This window comes from Armigeres subalbatus, chromosome 2 (assembly GCF_024139115.2).
Source record: "Armigeres subalbatus isolate Guangzhou_Male chromosome 2, GZ_Asu_2, whole genome shotgun sequence".
Lineage (NCBI taxonomy): Eukaryota > Metazoa > Arthropoda > Insecta > Diptera > Culicidae > Armigeres > Armigeres subalbatus.
In genome coordinates, this window is record NC_085140.1 from 343,568,250 (window position 1) to 343,592,937 (window position 24,688).

Genomic DNA, 24,688 nt, shown 5'->3' on the forward strand with positions numbered 1-24,688 from the left:
TTTGAATTTCCACGAACATGACTTACACCTTACACTTACAATCAATAACTATTTATGATGCTCAAATCAAGCGTTAAACGCGAAATTGATTACGAATTTTATAATTTTGACTATCAAGCTCCCAACCAAACTGATTCAACAACCGAGCTGAGTCAAAAATCAAAAGCACCAGAAGTAAACAAAAATGAGTAACTGACAACTGTTGTCAAACTGACGCGATTCGAACTGAGGGGCTTCTCAACGGTCGAGTGGTTGTGATTATTGTAATATTTCACTCCCCAGGGGTACAAAGTGGTGCCCGGAAAACTGACCACCATTCCGTCTATGTATTGGTCGATGGTTTTAGCTTATTGATTGGTCCATTCGCTATAATAATCATTAGGCGATAACAATACTTCCGCCTTACCAAGAAGCTTTTGTTTACTTTGCTCGATAGGTAGACGGTTTGACAGTTAAATAGGTAGATTTGGCTTCACTCTTTGCGCAACTCAATAATAGACTCTGATTCAGGCAGGAACTAATAACCGGGACATGACACTAGGATTTTTTTCGTGTTGCGCTTGAAGTCTCCATCGGTGTGTAGAGTTCTAGGTATACAAATGAAAAGACGCTAAGCCAAACGCTGTCAGTATTAACTTTTGCGCGTAAATTTCTCGCCGTGCACAACTGACAGCATCGATGTTTTCGTTTTCTGTAGATCTGTCATCGCGTATAGGAAAGGAAAATGGTGCTTCTTTGCGGGTTCCCGTATTACCACCGACCGGATTAGTACCGTTCCGGGGAGCATGGACATTGTAGCGCGAGTATCTGCGCTCTGCGTAAACACTATCAACTGATCCTGATTGTTCAGAAGAATATACACTGCCATATACAAGAAGGCAGAAGTGGACCATTTCACGCGACTTTCTGGGGCTGATGTCGGATCAACTGGATGATGGAATACAGTAAGTCGCCCATATTTTATTTATTTGAAAACTTCAATAATATTAGCTATGCTTGCAGTACGAGTAAACAAAAATCATGCCGGGAAAACCCCCATTTTCAGCGGTGGTCAAGTTCAGCAAGCAACGATCGTCGTCTGTGGTGTAGGAACCAGTGCGAGTCCGACAGTGGCAACACTTGTGCAAGCCTCATCGATATACAGGGCGGACGTCTCGACCCCAGCCCGATTGTGAAGGCCATAGTCGCAAGCCCTTCAAATCAGAACATTATCACCCAGCAACATCATCCAAACAGGCACGGTAGGACAGGCAGTACAAGTGCAATCAGTCGGGCAGAAGGTCTCAGTTGCTACGATTAATACTAGTTCCGCAGCGACTGTTACCACAATACAGGCAGGAACAATATCCACAGTTCAAGTTACCCCTGGACAACAGAGAACTCAGTTCATTGAGCAGGTTGGAACGAAACAGATGATAACTCGGCGAGTTATTGAGGGTGAGATGCAAATGATGATGGAACGGCAGATTATCAGTCAACAGCACAAGTAGTAACTTATGCCCCAAACACGGGTTTTTGCTCCTGCCAATGTGTTAGTCCAATAGGCTGGAACTTCCGGTCAGCAAATTGCAACACTTGTTAAAACTTCATCAGGAACAGTAGCAGCAAGTAGCAGTTACTGGAATGACGTTGTCTCAGTTGAAACCTGGTCAACTGAAAGCAATCAAGAGTCAGGTTCGCCAGCTTTATCTTCAACAGCAAATCATTGCTGCTCAGCGTAAGACTGGAAAAATGACTTAGATTACGCAGATGGCCGGCAAAAATGCCCAACCAATGCAGCTTTTTGTGCAAGGTCCCAAAAATCTATCTACAGGAACTGTTACAACAGATACAGCAAGTTATCTGTCATGCGCAGCCGGCATCTATTGTCGCTGGTGGACAAATCGTGCTGGGTAACACCAGTGTCGGACGGTTCATTCCGTTGTCAGTGTCACAACAGGCCAACCAACGACAGACCGTTCAAGTGAGTATTGATTTTCTGCTACATCTTCTTCTTCTTATTGGCATTACATTCCCACACTGGGACAGAGCCGCCTCGCAGCTTAGTGTTCATTAAGCACTTCCACAGTTATCAACTGCGAGGTTTCTTAGCCAAGTTACCATTTTTGCATTCGTATATCACGAGGCTAACACGATGATACTTTTATGCCCAGGGAAGTCGAGACAATTTCCAATCCGAAAATTGCCAAGACCGGCACCGGGAATCGAACCCAGCCACCCTCAGCATGGTCTTGCTTTGTAGCCGCGCGTCTTACCGCTTGTGATTGATTTTGTAGTTAGATCATAGCCATTAATAACCCTTAAATTTATCATCAACATTTTCAGGTTGTGACCGCAACTTCGGCTGCACAAGCAAATGCAGCTGGCAACATCCAAGTCTATGCTCCTACTCAGAGCATCGGGAACATTAAGGTGACCGCCGGAGCTACTCCAGCTCAGCAGCAGCAGGCTATTCTGACTGAATTGCAAAATCAGCAGCGCTAAACTGCAAGCCCAGTGCGATTGCACGTCTAGCGGATCATTAGCGTAGCGATCGTAACAATACAGCAACCTCAAGCGGTGGCATCCGCTACCAGTGCAGCCGAGCTGCAGCAACAGACGAAACAAGTTGTCACAGCTTGCACATTTCAGGCGGAACGCCTTCATTGTCATAAGACGACTTTAGTATTCAGTGTCTCGTATTTGACTAGACATAAAAAAGACAATTGCAATTTTTTCATTCACCTATACAACTAATTGTCTTATTGCTTAGGTAGAAACTTGAAGAGCCAAGAGCTGCCGTATCCCTAATCTAGTTATTTACATACTCCTCCACTTAAATAACATCGAAGATCTCGGTTCTTCCAGGTAAATCCAAGACTGACGACTGACACTTTCGAACGAATGCGATTCATTCAAATCATCTCCCCATTGCGTAAACGAGAATGCGCATTAACTTTCGTTTGAAAGAACATTCAAAGGTAATCAGGGTTTAAATCCAAAGGAGAATGAGAAAATCTCTCACTTATTATATCTGTATACACTCTCGATAGGTAGCATACCGTGAGAGACGTTTCTCGGTAGCTTTTACGATAATGAACTGATTCGGGGGGCTACAACCCATGATAAATTACTTTAAATAAGCCCCAATTGCGGGGGCCCCGTTCTGATCATGCATTTCAACTTGTTTTACACTGCTGTGCGAAAAAATATGGTCCCCAACATAAAATGAGCTAGAAAAACGCGTTTTAGTTATAATAATATATTAACGTTATAGTTTTGTTTTCATGGCTTGTTATGATTCGAAGAGGTTTTTGTCTTTCTTTTATCGTTGTTCGTTATCTATTGAGAGTGATTTCTGCAAACCCTGAAGGTAATACATATCCTGATTTATTGAATAGAGCAGCAAATTCACGTTGTAGCTTTTTTGAATGTTACACATGATGGCTAGCTAGGTCGATTCCGAGTTGTGTAGAATTTCGAAGAAAACAGATTCAATATGGATGAGTCAAAGTCTGGAAATTCAAAATGAACATTACAGAACTCGCTTAAATGAGATCTGCTGTAAAAGAAACAGCTGTGTTACTTTTACTTTTCGGGTGACTGGAGAAATATAAATTTCAACTATTCTCCCGTGAGTCGAACATACAATTCGAAAAGTCTCACCTCACACGAGACGTAGAATAAGCACAGAATAATGTTAGGTACATGTCAATGTAAACGTGACTTACGACGCAACGTGGCAAACCTCCGCAAAGAAATAAAATTATTATCAAATAGCAGTCGTATCACCGACGAACCGACGTGTCACCCCATGGAAAATAATTCAAATTTGTTGCCCACGATGCCATGATGAAATATCATCGAAAACTACCGCCATCCCCATAATGACTCGCGAGGTTTTCGTAGCTCAGCTACCAACCTACGTATATTAACATTGCAGCGGAGTTGTGTCTTAGCTCATTTGACAGAAGCGATCGCCCCCAAAAGCGATTGACCGTTAAAAAGTGTGGGACAGAGACACGTGCTATTATTGTGCTATATTTTATTTAACTCTTATATGTGAAATACAATATTCTTGTTCCTTTTTCAATTCATAACGTTATGGGTCTCGTAGAAGTTGATTCCGATGCGCTTCGCTGTTTGACCGTCGTTTCAGATTAGTCTCCATGCTGTTTTCCATCCTTCTTCAATTCGATTTCGTCAGTCACGTAGACATTCCCGCTCGACTTTTCTTTGGAAACCCTCTGGTGGCACATATAAAGGCAATCGACCACGCTGCAAATCGTTTTAAATCATTTTGGCCACATTCTGCTCATCAGGTCTCCCTACAACCAATTTTCAGATTTTTTTACTATCTGTTCAAGGAAATCATTGTTCAAACCCTATTCGGAGAGTCGTTGTTTTGTAAGATACTCGTAATCAATCTATGTTCCAATCGGATCGCGGGTATTTATCACCTGAAGTAACACTTCTGCCAAACTAATAACTTTCGCCAGCTCCTTCGCATTCCGTGATAAATCTTCCAAGTCACACATCTTCAGTGATGGCCTCTACCTCTGCGTCTTAGACTCGAACGTCTAATCAAAAATTCTCCTGCTGATAACGAGTAACCTCGAGCAGTAACATGATCATGGCAGATTTGTTGGCTTTATAATTACCGTGTTAGGCAGGGCCCTTGATAGCCTCATCCCGCTGCTCCTGGAAGTTCTCCAGTGAGCTTTGCGAAATAAACCATGAGTTGGCGAACCATATGAGCGGGTTCTTCGAGTGCTACGCTATTTGTTGTAAATTTTCCAAGAAGACACTGGACGGGAGCTCATATCGAGGTTCATGCATGGTTGCGGTCGAAAACGTCTGCAAAAGAAAGAATACGGGTTAAAATCCCACCAAAATAATTCGAAGGATTTAGTTATTCCGGAAATCTCTTTAGGAACTCTTTCGTGGATTGCTCTGAAAATTCCTTCATGAATTCCTCTGAAATTACCCTGGGAATATCTGTAGCTTTTAACTTTTATAGGGTTCGGCAAATGTTGGGTAAAGCGTACCATTGTTGCTTCGCGTACCTGAAGGAATAAAATAGACTCCATTTCGCGGTCCTTAGCCTCTTACAAAGCAGCTCCTATCCCTACCTCCTCGTGACGCTGGTCGGGATACGAGCAACCTTAGAAAAGATCGGGTAAACTACCCCGGTGGGAACTATGGTCGTATGCTGACAGGGAAGGGGGGATTTTACTCTATCCGGAGGTGCAAATCTGATCGAGCACCTGTTCTCCATGTTAGAAGCGGCTCACAACAGCGTTTGTTCCCCATGTTAGGGGTGGCTGATCATCGTCCGAGTGCCAGCGAGGGACTCTAAACTAAACTGTGCACATCATGTGGCATCGTGTCAGCATCGAAAAGACAGCTCTTCCAACGCGATGTAGGTAGCGCAACCCTGGTAAGCTAGCCTACCGAAGATTCTACCACAGACAAACAGACATAATACATTGCACATTCACTAATGAGATTCATCGTCGCACAAACCCTAACGACATCTGTTGTTTTCACTAAGTTGAGCAAACCACGAACCAGATGGCGGTAGTATGCAAACGTCAAACTCGAGCCAATCCAATGCGCGCGCCACGAGTGATCGATTGGCCAACTAATGATAATTCAAATTGACCAGTAAATCAGTGAACAATGAGAATTTCACATGTGTTATATCTGTTTGTCTGTAATTCTACAGTTACAAAGAAAGGCAAAAGTAGAGCAAACGGATTGATTCAACAGCAACAGACCCGGCAATGACGAAAGGATAACGATTGGAATGTCCTGGAACGTGTGAACTTTGAATGAACCCGCACGTGCTGGGCTCCTGGCTCGTGAGCTGCAGAAGGTGGGCGTGAGTGTGGCAGCAATCCAGGAAATACGGTGGCCCAGAACTGGAGAACGTGAATTCCGGGCGGTGTAACCCGCAGCAAACATTTCATTCAAGTACCACATCTACTATAGCGCGCGGCGGTGACAGCGCAGAACGAGGAGTTGGCTTCATGGTGATCGGAAGAGATAAAGCGTGTTATTCGGTGGAAGCGGATAAGCGACCGCATTTGCGTGTTGAGAATGAAGGGCAAATTCTTCAACTATAGCCTGATCTGCATCTATGCCCCAAAGAACGATAAGGGATCGTTCAAAAATTACGTCCATCGTTTTTCGGCATTTTCAACCGCCTCCCCTCCTGTCACAAACTGTCACAAATAATTGACCCCCCCCTCCCCCTGTACGTACATGTCTCATTTATATTTTAGCGATTACTGTGGTTTATCTTTTTCGTACACTATTTTCACAATAACATAGTGAGTTATGTCCCTTACTAACAGTTTGAATGTTTTTAAAATGCAAGTTGTTTCTAAAATGCTTTCAGTATTGGACGGACGTCACATAAGACGAACCCCCCTCCCTCCCACCGTCACAAACTGTCACAAAACTCTGACCCCCCCCCCCCCTCAAACCTTGGACGTAATTTTTAAACGGCCCTAAGCCTGATGACGTGAAGGATGAGTGCCCACCACACGATGTAAAGATTGTCAGCGGAGATGCAAATGCGCAGATCCAGGGGAGAAGGCGGAGCACTGAATCCCTACCCCAACATGTGCGACATCTGGATTTGGTTCTAAACTGTAAACAACAGTGTTAATTCTCTACCACCTTTTTGTTATGGCGAGGCAATTTTTATGCACACTTTTGTTTTCGATATTTTATCAAAATTCAACACTCAATCATGCAGCAATATAACGATGTGATATGCTTGAGATACCTGCTTGATTATAGGGACTCGAAAAAGTATTTATTTGCAGTAACTAACCGAATATAAAAATGTTCACATTAACGATTGCGCCCTAACACCGGTTCTAAGCTTCGATGCAGAGTACACGAGCTTTGTTCGCCAGTGACAGGCGTATGAGGCCCTTGCGCAGATCGGAAAAGAAAGTTTCTTTCGTACTGTCATTGGTACGGAAAACCTTTTGACGTAGGACTTACGTCTCCCTTTACTATACCGGGTGTCATTTCAAAATATTCAAATCGACCGCGTTACGCTGTGTTGAAAGATTTTAAACGTTAATAGCGTTCGTCTCAGTGGACGAATTTCTGCGGTAAGCCCCTCAATCGACAGATTTCAAGTATGCCTTCCATGTCCATGCTTGATAAGACCCGAAAAACTTGTTTCATTAGGCATGAAACTGTTTTCAATGAAAAACATTGAGATCAAGGGAACCTATAAATATGGGTACCGCATAATTCTTGCATCATTCCATTACCACGTTCTGATTGGTGTAGACACCAGCGAATGAGCAGCCGCTGGGTCTGCCGAGAAGCCATAAAATAGCGCAACGCGATTTTTTCCTTTCATTCTGACCGGGACAAGCGAAGCAACCGCATCATCGATTGAACAGCACTCACACCTTTTAGCAGGGAATGAAGTCTGCACCGACCGCTTTTTCGGCTCGACACCATCGAAGCGACCATCATCAGCCGAAACCAGTACATCAGCAGTCCACCCTACAGACCCGACAAAGCAGCAATGCTGAGCAGATACCGGCAGCAGCAGCAGAGTCGAGCCGAGACCGGCCGGCATCGGTGCTGAGCCGAGACAGGCTGAAGAAAAGCCACATGATGCAGCATGTATAGCCAAAAAACAAACGGTTCTTCAGAGAGCCAATAATAGAGATCAATATCAATTCTTTCAATACCCTTCGGGATAGAAATTGTACTTGGGTGCCAAATCCAATATTCTAGAGATGAAATTTTATGCGTGATTTTCATAAATAGCGTCAAAACTAACAGTGGATAATTTTTCTGATTTAACCGCGAAGTGGACGAAGGACTTCGCTTGACCATGCCTTTAAAGATTCATAAGATGTCCAAATCTCTCACATAATCTTATTTGGATAAAAAACACCGATAGAATAGTGCTCAAACATTAATAAACTATCAACCGATTTTTCATCAAATGTTGGATTTTTTGGCATTGATAAAAAATATGTAGATAAACATTGTTTGATACTGACCGCACACAAAGCGAACGTGACTGAATGATCGTCCCATGTTACCAATTCTAAATCTTATCACCCGAAATCCCATGTCCGGGTGTTTCCTTCCTTCTACTACTAATAATAGTGCTGTCCAATGAGAGCTTGAAGTAGCTCGAAGTTTCTCCCTGTCCTGCTCATGTTGACAAAAAAGAACGAGCAGGACGGGAACAACTTCGAGCTGCTCATTGGACAGCACTAATGTTGTCTCAGAAAAGAACACGTACTTCCCACCTGAACTGCGATTCTAAGCTCGCTTGCCCGGCTTATTGGCCTGTATCTAGCGAAAAGTCCCGTTAGGAAATAGACGCCAGCAGCGAGCAACAAGCGTAAAAAAGAAGAAGCCCTTCTCGAACGCGTTGATTATGATGACGGTTTGGCTGACAAAGAAGCGGGATACAAGACACTAGCTGATTGGCCCACCAATTGGGAAGTAGAGAAGATTCAAAATAAGGTATAAAAGAAAAGTGCATTCGCTCGCAGAGCATTCAGTCTTTTTTACACCATCACTAGAAATTCGCGGTTATTTGAAAAGATCGTTTTCTTACTTTTTGCACTTAGCCGAAGCAAACAGCCCTTTTCAAGGCTCTGAGAGTTAAAAATAATGTTCTCCTTCAGTCGCTATCGCACGGATTAGAAGGCTCTTCAGTGGAAGGGCTGAGATACAGTCTTCATCCCCTGCTGAGCCAACTTGTGGTTTATTTCAGGAAGTCCTTCAGTGGGAAGGTTGCCACTGTCGAGGCTAATATTTCGTGACCGGACAGATACTTCTGTGGGGCCCTCCTTAGCCGTGCGGTAAGACGAGCGGCTACAAAGCAAGACCATGCTGAGGGTGGCTGGGTTCGATTCCCGGTGCCGGTCTAGACAATTTTCGGCTTGGAAATTGTCTCAACTTCCCTGGGCATAAAAGTATCATCGTGTTAGCCTCATGATATACAAATGCAAAAATGGTAACTTGGCTTAGAAACCTCGCAGTTAATAACTGTGGAAGTGCTTAAGTGAACACTAAGCTGCGAGGCGGCTCTGTCCCAGTGTGGGGATGTAATGCCAATAAGAAGAAGACAAATACTTCCTGAATTTTTTTTTATGATTCTTGTTCGAGGTAGATTTGATTTCTGTGTTTGATGAAAAGATGTTGCCAAAGAATGGTATGCAACGCCGATTATTTATCCAAAATCTCAACCAAACTCCAGATAAATCAGCTAAAAAGTAATTTAAAGTTTATTTAATCTTAGTAGAATTGTATATCAAATTGTTCATTGGCATGTTAACTTCGTTTCCTGCAAATCTGGGCTCAATCGGGCTTTTCCATCCAATTTCTTGTACGAAATAGTAACAGAGGTGTATTTTCCCATATATTTCGGCTGAAACCCCCATATTAACTTCAAATCAATTGCGCCAGCTTATGCAATAACCGATCAGGCTGAAATTTTCAGAGAATGATTTTCTTACCCAAAGGCAAAATCCTGGGGGGTGCCCCGCAGTGGTGGAAATCTACGAACCTTGCCCACAAAACGAGAAGTAGGCAATGCAAAATACTCGTGAACACTTGTTTTGCATTTTTCTTGCCTACCTACTACTCGCAGAGAAAACAAAAAAACGAACCCCGAAAAATGTTCGTGAAGCTTCGCGAGTCATTCGGGTTGATTTGCAAAATGTCATAAAACAACTTCGGAACATGTTTATCACGGATGTTCGAGGTGTTCGAGCAAGAATATCTTTGTTTATAGTTATTGTGTTTATCACAAGTGAAATTTATCCATTGTATTCGAAATAATCACAAATACTCGCGACCGTGATACTCCCGAACAAAATACTGCCCTGCTTTTTTACTTTGCTCTGCCCGTACTCGCGAACAAAGCAAGCACCAGAAAAATGCAGGCAGTAGGTTCGCGCGAGTGTGGCATTTTTTGTAGGCCCAATTACACTCTTTTCTTACTCGTGAAGCGAGTATTTCCACCACTGGTGCCCCGTAGAATTGGACTACTTTTTGTATCCTGGACCAGTCTACTGCTCAATGCTCGTAGTCCCGATTATATGCACTCTGAAAAATCTTCACGTCATATTTACCTAAAAACAAATGTGGTTCTCATCCACCCTACTTTTCACGTAAGAGTGACCTGAATGACAAGTAACCTGAACAAAATTTAGTTTCCTTGAGTTACGTGATTTATCCGGTGACTCTGACTGGATCTTCCAGTAGAGTAGAGTGGGGCAAGAGTACGCACTTAGTTTTCAAAAGATCATGTGGCCCTTATAAAGCAAGCTTCTGCATATCAACTCAGTGTCGATGATTCATATACTCTTCCTTTATGTTACCCAGTGGAAAAAATATTGAAGTTATTGAGATTCGTTTAAGTTGAACCCTTATTGCAAGACAAGTGAAAAACGCACTCTTACCCCACCGGTGGGGTAAAAGTGCGCATGGGGTGGGGTAAGAGTATGCATTTATCCAATCATGTGCTTTAAGTATATATTAACAGCAATAAGAGTTAATAACATTTAATGGATGTTTAATGAGCATATATTAGGGAATCTTTAATCGATTTTCAGCCAGGAATCTTATGCATACTCATGCGACAAACGAGCTAGTTCAATTTCTACAGCTCCAGCTCCTGGCAGAAAAGACCCTTGAAAGTGTTGACTCCATCGTTAATGGTACCCTCGATATCGTCCATGTAGTTGTCTGTGGAGCCACGAATGACAATGGTAACAATTCTGCTATCCGATCCTTCCGAGAGGAAAATACACACTGAGGTATCTCCAAATTCATTTACGAACACATTGTCGCAATAGCTCTTCGGAACTTGTTGGAGTCAAACAGGGTAGTACAGTTCCATTAACGGCCTTGCTCAATCGACGCAAACTTGGAATTCAAACGCACCGCCATAATATTTGTTCATGTAATGCAGAGCCATGTCGCTGAACCTTAGTCCCGGTATCAGCGATAGCCTTAATTTGCGATTCCAATAGATTTTCCTCTCCCTAGCTGAAGTTCTTTAGCTCATCAGCACTCTTGATCAGAACAGTTCCCTTGGTTTCCGTCTGAATAATATCCACCGGACAGGAAAACATAGGAATTTTAGCATTTTTGGCCGAAGTGATCTCGCCTTCCAGGAAGCGCTTGAACACCATTTCATGAACCACCTCGGACGTGCGCAATCCACTTCCCAAAATCTTGCACACTCTAATGTTTTCCACATTGAAGGAGAGCTTTTCCGGCAGAATCGAAGCACATGCCTTTGTTATCAATTCTGAAATGAAGTCCTCGTTACCAAACTGTTTGGACATAATCGAAACCTTTCATATTACCTTGACCTGTTCCTGATTTTGATAATCCTTTACTTCGTGGCAAACCAGACTTCGCAGAGGTTACAAAGCCAGATCCAGGGCTTTTTCATACCCTTCAGCAATATCGCTTGTTGTCACTCCCAATCGAAGCAGCTCTTGAGCGACCTCCAGTAGCGCCGCAAAACACCTCCACGAAGATGGAACACATCTCCCATTTCGGCATCCTGCATCTGGCTGACCTGGATCATCAGTTTGGCCGCCGGATGTTCGACATCTGTGTCATGATGGTGCCCGCTTCGGAAGTGACAAACTGATTCTCGATGTGATTGATGATCATTAAATTTTTTTGTTTATTCCGGGCGCACCGAATCGGCAAACTCCTTACAGGCGTTGATGTTTCGGTGTACTGCTCCTCCAGGCCGGAATAAGCCTACGAGAAAAAAAAAACTTACGTGAGTCATCGCCATCCGTCCGGAAATAACCAATTTTGACTGGAATCCACCTTCGGACCCAGCAATTTATACTTACATGAGCACCTTTCTTTAACATGAAAGCAAATACAAGTGCTTTCGGGACGTGAAGAGCCATTTTCTGCACAGATTTTCTTACACCGCAAGCTCAAACTCGTTATGTATGGATGAGCGACGAACCGACGTAAATATTTATTAATTTTCTCGTTCGAGGCGAGCGCCAAAACTCACAGCAAAAAAAGTCTACACTTGACATAACACTTTCAAATAAATTTACCCTAAATGTGAGTAAACTACACTAGCGCCTCTGGCGGTGCTGGTCTCGTCAGCTCTTCTGGGTTGCATGAATTTTTAATCGGTTCTTCGGGACAATCACGTCCCGGTTATTAGTACCTGATTCAGGTTTGTTCATTTTTTCGTCTAGATTGCCTTCGACATTTGAACATGAACCTAGTTGCAGTATAACAGATTGCTTTTCTTTTTTTAAACGATTTTCCCCGTGTATAACAGTTCCTTGACATCAATCGGCAACTGTCATGATGTTTATAAACGTTTCCTCGTTTTAGCCAAAATTATTTTGGTGAAGTGAATTTTCACATTACAGAAGCAATAAAACGTTTAATTTTGGTGTAATTTGCTTAAAGTTTTATAACCAATCGCGTCTACACCGTTATGGGTTCCTCAAAAAAGCATAAGAAGGAGTCGAAAAAGCATAAACGTCGCTCTCGGAGCCGTTCTCCGCATGAGAAACGCAGCCGTTCGTATTCGGTCGAGGAACAGGAACACGAACAAGAGGTGGAGTACGAACGAGTCCGCAAGGAACCGTCCGCTGGTGAAAAGTCCTACCGCCATAAAAAGCACAGGAAGGAACGAAGTGAGCACAAGCACCACCGGCGAACGAAGCGCTATGAGGAAGGCAACGGAGAGCAGGAAAGCGGATCCAGCAGGAGGCACAAAAGCCGTCGCGAGCGAGAGTTGGTGGAGGTGGCGGATGACAGCGACAGTAAGTCATCACTTAGGATACCGGGAAGCACTGGGATGAAGGCGGAAGAACAATCATAAGAAAGCGATTATTGTGTTCTCCCGTCTTGTGTGCTTCCCGTTCGGGTCGTCAGGAAATCATTAGCAAGTCTTTTTACGTCTTTTCAGGGGACCGTATTATTAATTGTTGACAAAAGGTTCTCTGCTGCGTTTCGTTAGCGTAAGTACAGTGCGGCCACAAATTCGGAAAAGCGAAACACAAATTTTGAAGTAAAAATCAACGAGATAAAATATTTTTAGCGCAAAGACAATATTTGTAAAACTGTTCTTCCAACAACTCAGAAATACGCGTCATGATTATGAGTCCTTGTTTACATGTACATATCTGGTGGCTTTTATGAAGAGTTCCTATCAAATAATTGTACAGATATTCAAGAGCATAGAATTCTAACTGTTTGCTAGTTGCAGCTAATTATTTTCAAGCGAACTGCGTAAATCTTGCCAGTCGTGTTATTTACGTAAACGGTTTAAGCTGCTGACAGTAAGTTAAGATTGAATAGTTCATACAATGCCATTTTTATATCTTCGTGGTACCTAAATAGCAGGGTTACACATTGAAAGATTTCTTGATAAATGTAGATTAGTCTTTCCACCTACAAAAATGCTCCCCTAGAATTGAGGGTGAGCTGAATTTCCGGAGTGTGTTGGCTAAGTTTCCCGAGCCTCTTAAATGAATCCTTTATCGTCAAACTCCCCCCGAACCTGCAAGAACTAAACCTTATGGCATCGTAGGTTCTATAACCTTTTAATTCTAAAATATGAACCTGCAAATCGGAAATTTGAGTTAAATGTTGTTCATGTTCCACAATCATTTGCAAACCTATTCCCTGCGTCATCATATTAGAATTTATTTGCAGAAGAGCGACGCACCGCGACTCTTTGGTGGATCGCTGCAATGTTCCGTTAACGCTACGTCTACGAGTGCTTTTGTCAAAGCCTATGCGAATCATCAATAACTTCGTTTGTGTTGAATGAAAATGGCGGCATGATTTGTGTTTTGGAGAACTCCAGTCATTTTTCCAGTCATAGGATCATTTTTCTACACATTTAGATACTCCCCAAGCGGATTTGGGGCGAGAATTAAGTAGGGGAGCTGTTTTTAGTTTCACGAACACAAATTCATTTGAGAAGAAATTCGTCGTGCTTATTACTAAAAAAGTATTACAAGAATAAGGAACAAGCTCATCTGCTTTTCATCCGTTTCCTAATGGTTACATATATAAAAATGGGAGCCATGACATGAAAAACGGCTACTGATTCGTGTGATCCACCTCTACCTAAATATGTCGGAATAATTTTTAACGATTCACCTCACTTTCATTTTAGGTTCCGACTGTGTTGAAGTCCCTGTCGACGATGAAATCCCACCACCCCCGCCGCCAATCACTCGGCGCTATCCTACACCGGAACCGGTACGCAAATCACCCTCACCGCCTAGACTGGCAGCACCTAGGAGGCGCACACCGTCACCGCCACGGATAGCTCGAAGGAGGACACCATCGCCATCGCCTCCCCCACCACCGCCAAAGATTTCTCGACGACGGTCGCCTTCGCCACCACCACCACCCTCGGTTAGGCAGAGGTCGCCTCCACCGCCTCCTTCGGCCAGGCAAAGATCGCCACCGCCTCCCCCAGCAGTCAAGCTGAGGTCTCCATCACCAATTCCGACAAATGGCGCCGGTGATGTTCTGTCAATTGAAGAGACCAATAAGCTAAGAGAAAAGCTTGGCTTGAAGCCTTTGGAAGTCGGTCCATCTTCTGTGTCTGTGGAGAGTGGATCTAAACGTGACGAAGATGCACCAAAGGACGCCAAAACAGGCAAGAGCTATGAAAAGATTAAGGACGATTTGGGAGAATTTTATCACAAGCCTGCGTCAAGTATAACGGAGAAGACCAAGGAAGAAAAGATACGGCAAAAATTGAAGGAACGCAAAGAGAAGCGTGCGATCGAAGAAAAGTTGAAGAAGGTTCAAACGCTTGGAGAAGATGATGAGATGGATGACCTGAAGAGTTGGGCCATCAGAACCAGAGACAAGCATCGATTGAAGAAGGAAGCCGATCAAAGAGCAAAGTTGTTGGATCAGCTGGATGAAGAATTCGGTGTGGGTGATTTGGTGGAACAAGAAGTTCGTAATTCGAGACGAGAGGCGTACAAAGATCGAGATTTAAGAGGACTGAGGGTTGAGCATGATGTGGAAGAGTTCAAGGAAGGCCGACATGTTATTTTGACCCTAAAAGATGCGGATGTTCTTGATGAGGAAGCTGGCGATACGCTGGTCAACGTTAACATGGTTGATGACGAACGGTACAAAAAGAATGTCGAAAACAGGAAGCAAAATCCCAACAGCTATGGGTACGATGTCTACAGTCAGGACGATGTGGATGAGTTCGGAATGCCGAAACAAAGAGACATTCTCGGGAAATACAACGAAGAAATAGGGGGGCAGCAGAAAACCAGTTTCACGATCGGCTCAAATGCTGAGCATGAAGCCTTTGAAAGGCGTAGGCAACTGGAAATAAGAGCCAAACTCCAGAACAAGAAGTTAGAAGCGTTGAACACTCTTCCTCTCACATTAGCTTCTGAGTTCTATACAGAAACAGAAATGGCATCATTCAAAAAACCCAAAAAGAAGGTCAGAAAAATTCGTCAGAAGCTCCGTGCAGATGATTTGTTGGGTTCTATTCCGGAAGCCTCATCCAGTCAGGATCTGGGTTCGCGTTCTTCGCGTCGACCGGCACCAACAGCCACCGAAACAGAGTCCCAATTCAGGAATAGAAGGAAAGACCTGCTACTGACCGACGACACTTCAGTTCCCCAGGAAGACTTATCGAACATAAAAATCGAAGAGGACGACGAAGATCTGCAAGCTGTTCTTTCGAAAGCTCGCAGACTCAAACAGAAGGAAGCCATCATTTCCAAAGCCCTTCCGATCGATCCGGATCAGGTCAAGAAGGAGATCAAACCGGAAATGGACTCCGACGAGGAGGAATCCAATTACGACACTCGAACTCGGGATGGTGCGATCTTACTGAATGCCACCGCCGAATTCTGTCGAACCCTCGGTGATATTCCGACCTACGGTTTGGCTGGAAACCGCGACGAAGATGTGAACGACATGATGGACTTTGATCAGGAAAGCGACAGAGAGCAAGAGGAAATGGTGGACCCTGCCGGAGCATGGAACTCGGTCAACACCGAGCAGGAACAGGAAGGCCAGAGCTCGTCAGCCGTGCCCGTAGATGATGTCGCCATTTTAGATGAGGAACCGGACGTGGCTTCCAGCGTTGCCGGAGCTTTACAATTAGCCCAATCGAAAGGTTACCTGGAGCGAGAGGAATCTAATCGACCGAGCAATGCTCGGTTCGCTCACCTACAAGCACAGAACTATTCGATTGAGGATAAAAACTACGGCGATGATGACAAATATTCGCGGCGGGATCGTTTCAGTGGTCCAATCATGGACTTCAAGGAGAAGGACACATTCAAACCGAATGTAAAGCTGGAGTACATCGACGATAATGGACACTTGCTGACTCCGAAGGAAGCCTTTCGGTATCTTTCACACAAGTTCCACGGTAAAGGACCGGGCAAGAACAAAGTCGAAAAGCGGTTGAAGAAGAACGAACAGGAAGGGGTAAGTTTCGGGTTTCACAAAAATTTCATTGCGTTTTCATGCGTTAAACTACGAAATTTATGTCCATCCTTACAGTTGATGAAGAAGATGAGTTCGACGGATACTCCGCTTGGGACGTTGAACATGTTGCAGCAGAAGCAGAAGGAAACCCAGTCGGCGTTTGTGGTACTCAGTGGTAGCAAGCAGAACACCAGCATTGTGAAACATAAGCGTTAAGAGTAAGTGAAGCCGATAGTCGTCTGAGAAGGATTAGTAAAGTGGCGAGAACCATCACTGATCGATTTTCAAAGATAGTTTATTCTCGTATATTATTTGCTGACATTTTCAGCAAATGGGTTTAATACAGCTGCTTGTAACGCAAAAAAAGACTTTTTATTGGGTTTTTCTATTGACGGTCATGGTTGACACATCCGTGTTTTTTTTTCTTTCACTGCAAACCGAAACCAAGTTAAAAAAAAAGTTGGACGACGAAAGTTTGATTAGGGCCTTCGACATCAGGATACAAAATATGACCAAGACACATCGAAATAGAGGGAAATTGAAATAAGAAGGTTATCGAGATGTAGAAAGCAAAAAATTGTGTAGATTGAAGCATTTCATAAACATAGTAATAGATATCGAGATATGGAACATCCAAGATGTCGAGATGTGAGAGTCGACTATTATACTCGTATAAAATATGGATGTGGATTCGACTGCCCCCTGTATTGGCGGGTCATGATACTCATCGCCACCGCGCTACTATTCCTTGTGCATATCTGAAGGTCATCGTCATGAAATGCGAAAACCTCCGGCGGCTAATCATTATCTTCAGCAACGGTGGAGTTCTCATCTCGACGCGCTTCTTCCCGGCAGCCAGCAAGGGAAAACGATGTTTTTGGTAAGATAAAAAACCTAGATTAATCCACCTAGCTGTGATCATACCTTTCTCGATTCAATAGTTTGGGTTTTCCTAGTGTGATACATATAAAAAATAATTCTCGGGTACTTATTCAAAAGGACGTATGTGATTTTGTAAACAAAGATTCAAACGTCAATTTGTCCAATCTGAGAGCACTCTCACACAAATCATCACTACAGACAGACAGGGGAAGCCTTCGGCTGCCTGTTGGTGGTGTTGGTTTGCGTGGGAGTGTCATCAGATTGGACAAATCGACGTTTGAATCTTTGTTTACAAAACCACATACGTCCTTTTGAATAAGTACCCGAGAATTGCATACTTAACGGCATTTGCAACCGCTCCGGGTCTCGAATCAACCAACCGGGTCTCGATACACCATCCGATCGTAATTATTTTAAATAGTGATCAAATAAGGTTGATTCCTATAAGTTATGCCTACCTCCGTTCTGCTCATTTTTATTTTATTTTATTTGCTAATTATCCAATACATGCATTCATCTCTTAGACTAGGTGTTCCGTGTTTCTTAACACTATCATCCTTATTTGATATGTTACTTTTTAGTTATTATTAAAACATTTCTATTGCCTCTGGCAGTTATGATTTTTCCTCTGGTTTAATTGAACCATGTAGGAATTACAATGTTTTTAACTTAAACTAAACCTAACCTAATTTATACTAAGGGTACAAGGAGCTAATCGTTGCAATAGAGATTGCAACGATTTTTGTCTAAAATTGGAAATTATTTTGTTGGACATTTGTAGCAATGTCTCAGTATTAGAAATTCTATGTACTTCATTGGTACTATACCACGGAGGCAACTTCAGAATCATTTTCAAAATTTTATTTTGAATTCTCTGAAGTGCCTTCTTTCTGGTATTGCAGCAACTAGTCCATATTGGCACAGCATACAACATGGCTGGTCTAAAAATTTGTTTGTAAATCAAAAGTTTGTTCTTAAGACAAAGTTTTGATTTTCTGTTTATAAGTGGATATAGACACTTAATATATTTGTTACATTTGGCTTGAAGGCCTTCAATGTGTTTTTTAAAAGTTAATTTTTGGTCCAGCAGAAGTCCTAAATATTTAGCTCCGCTAGACCAATTAATTGGAACCCCATTCATAGTGACAATATGTCTGCTAGAAGGTTTCAAATAAGAAGCTCTCGGCTTATGTGGGAAAATTATAAGCTGAGTTTTGGGAGCATTCGGAGAAATTTTCCATTTTTGCAAGTAAGTGGAGAAAATATCCAAACTTTTTTGCAATCTACTACAAATGACACGAAGGCTTCGCCCTTTGGCTAAGAGGCCCGTTTTATCTGCAAACAAAGATTTTTGACACCCTGGTGGCAAATCAGGTAATTCAGAAGTAAAAATGTTATACAATATAGGCCCCAGTATGCTGCCTTGGGGAACACCAGCTTTTACAGGTAATCTACTACCGTTCTACGCATAATTGTTCCATGTACATAGGAAATCCCAGCAAACATGGGACAAATATGAATATGACGGCAGTCTATCAGATTTAGAATTCTGATAGTTTACCTGCGGTGAGCGATCTGATAAATAACTTTGGATCAGTTTAATAATGTACAGAGGAAAATTATTACGGAGAAAAAGAAAAATTTGGATAGCTTCGCGGAAATAACGCGCGGAGGGAAATCCCCGCATAGAACAAATTACACATAGTGTGCGTTGAATGGACAACAAATCTGCAGCCGGGAAGTCCAATGATTTGACGTACACAGTGTTTTATTTGGTCATCAAATAAATAAACTGCTTCGAAAATGTTTAATTGAATCGATTTTATTAATCACATCCGCTCTGGTACGTATTCGGAAACAGAATGAATTAGATGTGCGTGTGAATGAAACTGACGTTTGAAGGGTACATTCAGAAACTACATATTCAGGTTATGTTAATTAACTACGTAACGCAACATCCTCCTTACTTTATAATAAAAAAATATTCAAGACAGTAGTCTCGGAAACGAGTCGGTAATTTGGTACTTCTCTTAGGTCTAACACTTTGTTCTTCGTTGATAGCTTTATCGATGGACGATCTAGATACTCTTGGAGTTCCTGATGGTCTTGGTGTTCCAGAATCCTCCGCATGGACGTCCGGTGCACTGGCGATCTGTTCTTGATTAGGCAGCACCGTTTCAGAAACCACTGATGATGACAATTCGTTTCGTGACATTACACTTGTGCCCTGTTCGGAAGTTACTGTCGGCATCTGAGGTTCATTACGTGGTTTCAAATGCACTAAATCACGTCGATAGTGCGTACCGTTTACGTCAACCACGTAGGATCTATCATTCAACTTGTTGCTAACCGTTGCAGGTGTCCATTTCTTGGATGTCTCTGAGTTAAGCTGCACGTACACTGAAGATCCTGTTTCCAGCTGTGGTAGTTTTCTCGCCTTTCGATCATATTGATACTTTGCTTTTCTTTTTCTTTCTTCAATCGCCTCCGGAACTCCGGACACCAGTTTCGGCTTCAGATTGTTGGCAGACATTGGTATTCCACAGCGAGTATTTCGAGAAAACAAACGTGCTGCTGGACTCGAACCAACCTTGTTTGGTACGTTTCTCCAATGCAACAGTGCATACACAAAATCGCTCCCTGCATCCTCCGCCTTCTTCAACAAACGTTTTGCTATTTTCATTGTTGCTTTTCCGTTAGCCTGTTGATGATGTGGTGCTGATGTAGAATGATAGAAATCTCAATCTCTCGCAAACTGTTTCCGCTCTCCATTTACAAAGTTAGTACAGTTGTCTGAATTGACCTGCTGCGGTTTACCATGGCGCGAAAAATTGGACTTGCAAACAGAAATCGTAGACTTTGGTGTCAAATCCTTCAGTAGGTCTACTTCAAAGAAGTCTGAAAAATGGTCAACGGTTACAAAGGAATTTGCGACTTTTTCCTTGGTAATCTGCGAAAAGACATCCATTGATACCAAGTGGAATGGGTACACTGGAATAGGGTGACTCTGCATCGGTGCCGGAGGTTGAGACGGACTATACTTGGCACAGATACTGCATTGAGAAACAGCTTCCTTTATCTGGGCGTTCATTCCAGGCCAAAAGAGATTGGCACGTGCCAGCTTTGAAGTCGCCTCTATCCCATTATGGCTCACATGAACTTTACTAGTTAACTTCCGTCGTAGCGAATATGGCACCACAATCCTTTCATTGCGATAGACGATACCATCCTGAGTACTAAGCTCATTCCGGTACTTGAAAAAGATTTTAACACTATCTGGAACCTTGTCTATCGACGCTGGCCAGCTATTCTGTATGAATCGCACAAGAAGCTGTAGAGACGGATCTGCTTTCGTTTCCTCAATGATCTCATTCAGTTGTTCATCCTTGACCTTCAAGAAGCTAGACAGATTTACGTCCTCGATTTCTCGAAAAACATGGAATATATTGCGTTTGTCAAAGGTGTCGTCGGCTTGCTTTTCACTGGAAGGGGCTCTCGAAATCGCATCAGCTACCACGTTGTTTTTTCCAGTAACGAACTCTAGTTGCAATCGATAGCGTTGTAGATTTAACAGCATGTGCTGTAGACGGCGTGGTGCAGAAAGTAATGGCTTTTGAAAAATGTTGACCAACGGCTTGTGATCAGTTCTGATGGTCGTTTGAGGATTTCCTACAATTAGCTGATCAAACCGCACACAAGCAAAGAGAATTGCTAGCAGCTCTTTTTCTATCTGCGCATAATTTTTCTCGGTCGGAGTGAGAGTGCGCGAAGCGTATCCGATGACTCCGTGACTCTGGAAAATCGCCGCGCCTAAGCCGTATGAGCTAGCGTCACACTCAATAACTATCGGCTCGTTCACGTTATAATATATATATTGCAGGGTGCGTGTGTCAGCTACCAACCCTTTGACACGATTGAACTCGTCGTCCTCTTTCTCAGACCAAATCCATTCTTCCTTTTCCGAAATCAGCCGACGGAGAACGATGAAACTTGCACTTAAATTTGGTATAAAACGGCTGAGATAATTCACCATGCCTATAAACCGGTGAAGTTCTTTTCGATTCGTTGGTCGCGGAAAATGTTTGATTGCTGTCAATTTGCTCTCGTCAGGTTGAATGCCTTGGTTTGTCAATACATGACCGTAGAATTTTACTGAAGTCTTGCATAATTTGAGCTTACTGAGATTCAGTTTAACGTTACATTCAGCCAAGCGAACCAACAACTTCTCCAAGCAGATGTTGTGATTTTTTAAGGCTTCCTCCAACGTCTCCCCAATACCATAAATTAGAAAATCGTCAGCAACACATTCCACCTCCAGTCCCTGGATCACCTCTTGTAACTTCATCTGAAAGATATCCGGGGCTGGAGCAATCCCAAACGGCAAGCGAATCCAACGTTAACGGCCAAACGGAGTCCAAAATGTTGTTAATTGGCTGCTTTTCCTATCCAATACTACGTGCCAGAATCCTTTTCGTACATCTGCCGTCGAGAAAACTTTCGCCTTTCCCAGTTCAGGCAAAATTTCGTCAATAGTGGTGAACTGCAGATGGGGGCGTTTAAGCGCTTTGTTCAAAGGAATTGGGTCAAGACAAATACGAATGGAGTCGCATTGTTGCTCCTTCCGCTTAACCAGCACGATGTTACTGACCCATTCGGTGTGCTGAGTCTCTTTAACGATCAAACCATCGCGTTCCAGGATCCCCAACTCCTCCTTTAACTTTCCTCGCAATGCAATCGGCACTCTGCGAGGTGGTTGGATTGATGGTGGAACATCAGGGCATACTTCCAAAGATACGGCTCCTGCAAATTTCCCGATTCCGTGGAAAACATCCTCATGCTGTTTGACGATGTCCTGAGCTTTCAAACGATAAATATTCAGCAATCCTTGCTCAGTCTTTGGTGCAGTGAAATTCACCGTGTTGCAGAATTTTACAAAGCCCAAGATGCGACAAACATTTGCCGAAAGAAGTGGGCCATGCTTCACGTCGACCACTTGGAAAATAAGATTGTACTTACGGTCTTTCCTCCGACATGGAACTTTCACCTGACCAAGCACGGGTATGTTGCTGCCACCGAAACCCTGAAGGCGGTAAGCTGACGGTAGCAATCCAATTGTGTCGCTTCCGATGATACTTTCCAACCATTCACGCCCAACAAGACTAGTGTTGGCACCGGTATCTAGTTCACATCGTGCCGTTCGCCATTTTCCAGCGAGACACAACTCCAATTCCGCCGAAACATTTCCTCCAATGCCAGACTTATCGACGATTTTGCCGATGGACACACTTTCACTATCGTCCGAATCCGGGTTTTCACTTTCCCCTGTTGATTCACAATCGGAGTTACTGTCTTCTTCCACTTTCTTCACCCGATACTTTTTCTTTAACTTTTTCTTCTGCTCTGCCTTACATACATTCTCGAAATGGTTCTTTCCACCGCATCGGTTGCACCGTTTGCCGAGTGCAGGACAGGCTCCTTTAGAAAAATCATGCCGGCCACCACAAAATTTACACTTCATCTTCTTCACCATATTTACTTCCGCACTGGGCTGACCGACGGTAACCGGATGCCTTTCCGTAATTTCTTCCGCGCGACACAAGTCCATAGCGTGTGCTTCCGTTAAATTTTTTGTTGTAATCAACTTAGAACGGAGCTTCAACCACCTGATCGATGTGGTTAGCTTGTACTTTATCATGTCTTCTTCCAAGGCACCAAACTTGCACAACTTCGCAATCGATTTTACTCGGCACAAATAATTGTCGATACTTTGCTCGGCTTCTTGCATCAGCGGAAAGAAATCGAACCAATCAACAAACTTATTGCGTTCGCGCACAACTTTTTGCTTAATTGCCACTAACGCAAGGTCCGGATCATCTTGCTGAGCATTGGTCAGTTCGAAGTTAAAATACTTTTTCAACGCTTGTTTTCCGACTACCGATAGCAAAATACTCGTTTTCTGCCTGTTTTGTGTCACTGGCCACGCATCCATGCCAACCGCACTGGCATAGGTTTTCCAATTGGACTGGAAAAAATCAAAATTTTGTTCCATGTCACCTTCCAGTTCGAGTGGAGGCGGTAGAGGAACCGACGATGCTGCTGTATTCCCAACTGCCGGCGCTGCAGGTGCTGCAGGCTGGCTTTTCACTGAACTAATCAGCGCCGTCATCGCCTGCTTCTGCATTTCCATAAACTGGGCAAACTGTTCAGCATTCATCTTGAAAAAAATCACACTTCCGGGAAAACACTCAAATCCAACACGAGATCGATAAAATATAGTCGTAGACAGGATCAAACACGTTTGCTTTTTACCGCACAACTGTTTCGCGATCACCGCTACTAATGATTTCCTCGCCGCTCGGACCGAACTTTTCCTCAACAATACACTTCCGCGATATCTTAATGACGCCAGAAAAACAATCTAGTTCGTAATCACTTCTGACACCATGTTTTATTTGGTCATCAAATAAATAAACTGCTTCGAAAATGTTTAATTGAATCGATTTTATTAATCACATCCGCTCTGGTACGTATTCGGAAACAGAATGAATTAGATGTGCGTGTGAATGAAACTGACGTTTGAAGGGTACATTCAGAAACTACATATTCAGGTTATGTTAATAAACTACGTAACGCAACACACAGATATAAAAAGATTTAATAATAATCAGTATCTGGCCGAAACGCATTTATACTTTTCTTTTGAGGTGCCGATGTACGTTGGAATCGGTTTTTACGCATGGTATACCCCAGTTCGTATCGGTTGATGTTACAGGCGGCTTGGGCCTGCCACCTCTCCGGGCTATCGAATCAGGTCCCACCCAAACTTGGGCTAGCGTGTGGATACAATGTAGGTTTTTAAGGAAGTTGAACAGAGTTTATTTTCAAACCCAATCCCATCTAAAACAATCCCCACAACGTGCAGTGACCAGAGGACGGTTTGTCAGGCACTTGAACATAGTTCCTGCTGCCGCGAAAATTCACAAACTTTAAATATAACTGAATTTTCCTTTTCTTTTCTGCAAGGCATCGTTTTTTGTACAGTAAAATATTTCTATTTTGAAATTGTTCATTTCGCGTCGAACGATGCAGGACGAAATGTCATAAGTATAAATATAAACAAAACATTGCATATTTCATAATAGCTGCCTTTGATCATTTGCCAGGGAAATATTCATTGGAGGCGCTTTGAATTATCATGTATTCCAAATTTTTCCTGCAATGCGTAATAAAATTCATCAATTTTACAATCAAACCTTCATGCCAAACACTGTCAAATGCTTTCTCTATATCAAGAAGAGCAACTCCAGTCCTTCAGATTTGT

General features: G+C 43.1%; 2 protein-coding genes and 1 pseudogene across 2 annotated transcripts; 2 read left to right on the top strand and 1 right to left on the bottom strand.

Moving 5' to 3' along the window:
* Positions 1-494: 494 nt before the first annotated feature.
* On the top strand, positions 495-2,720 carry LOC134217012 (helicase domino-like). Its single transcript, XM_062695765.1, has 3 exons — positions 495-944; positions 1,003-1,963; positions 2,326-2,720. The coding sequence occupies exons 2-3, from the start codon at positions 1,763-1,765 to the stop codon at positions 2,482-2,484; spliced, it is 360 nt and encodes a 119-aa protein (XP_062551749.1). The 5' UTR covers positions 495-944; positions 1,003-1,762; the 3' UTR covers positions 2,485-2,720.
* Positions 2,721-6,515: 3,795 nt separating this feature from the next.
* Positions 6,516-12,057, bottom strand: LOC134217013 (T-complex protein 1 subunit theta-like; annotated as a pseudogene).
* Positions 12,058-12,334: 277 nt separating this feature from the next.
* On the top strand, positions 12,335-16,863 carry LOC134212868 (U4/U6.U5 tri-snRNP-associated protein 1). The gene is made up of 3 exons (XM_062691123.1): positions 12,335-12,812; positions 14,177-16,485; positions 16,561-16,863. The coding sequence occupies exons 1-3, from the start codon at positions 12,482-12,484 to the stop codon at positions 16,699-16,701; spliced, it is 2,781 nt and encodes a 926-aa protein (XP_062547107.1). The 5' UTR covers positions 12,335-12,481; the 3' UTR covers positions 16,702-16,863.
* Positions 16,864-24,688: the final 7,825 nt, after the last annotated feature.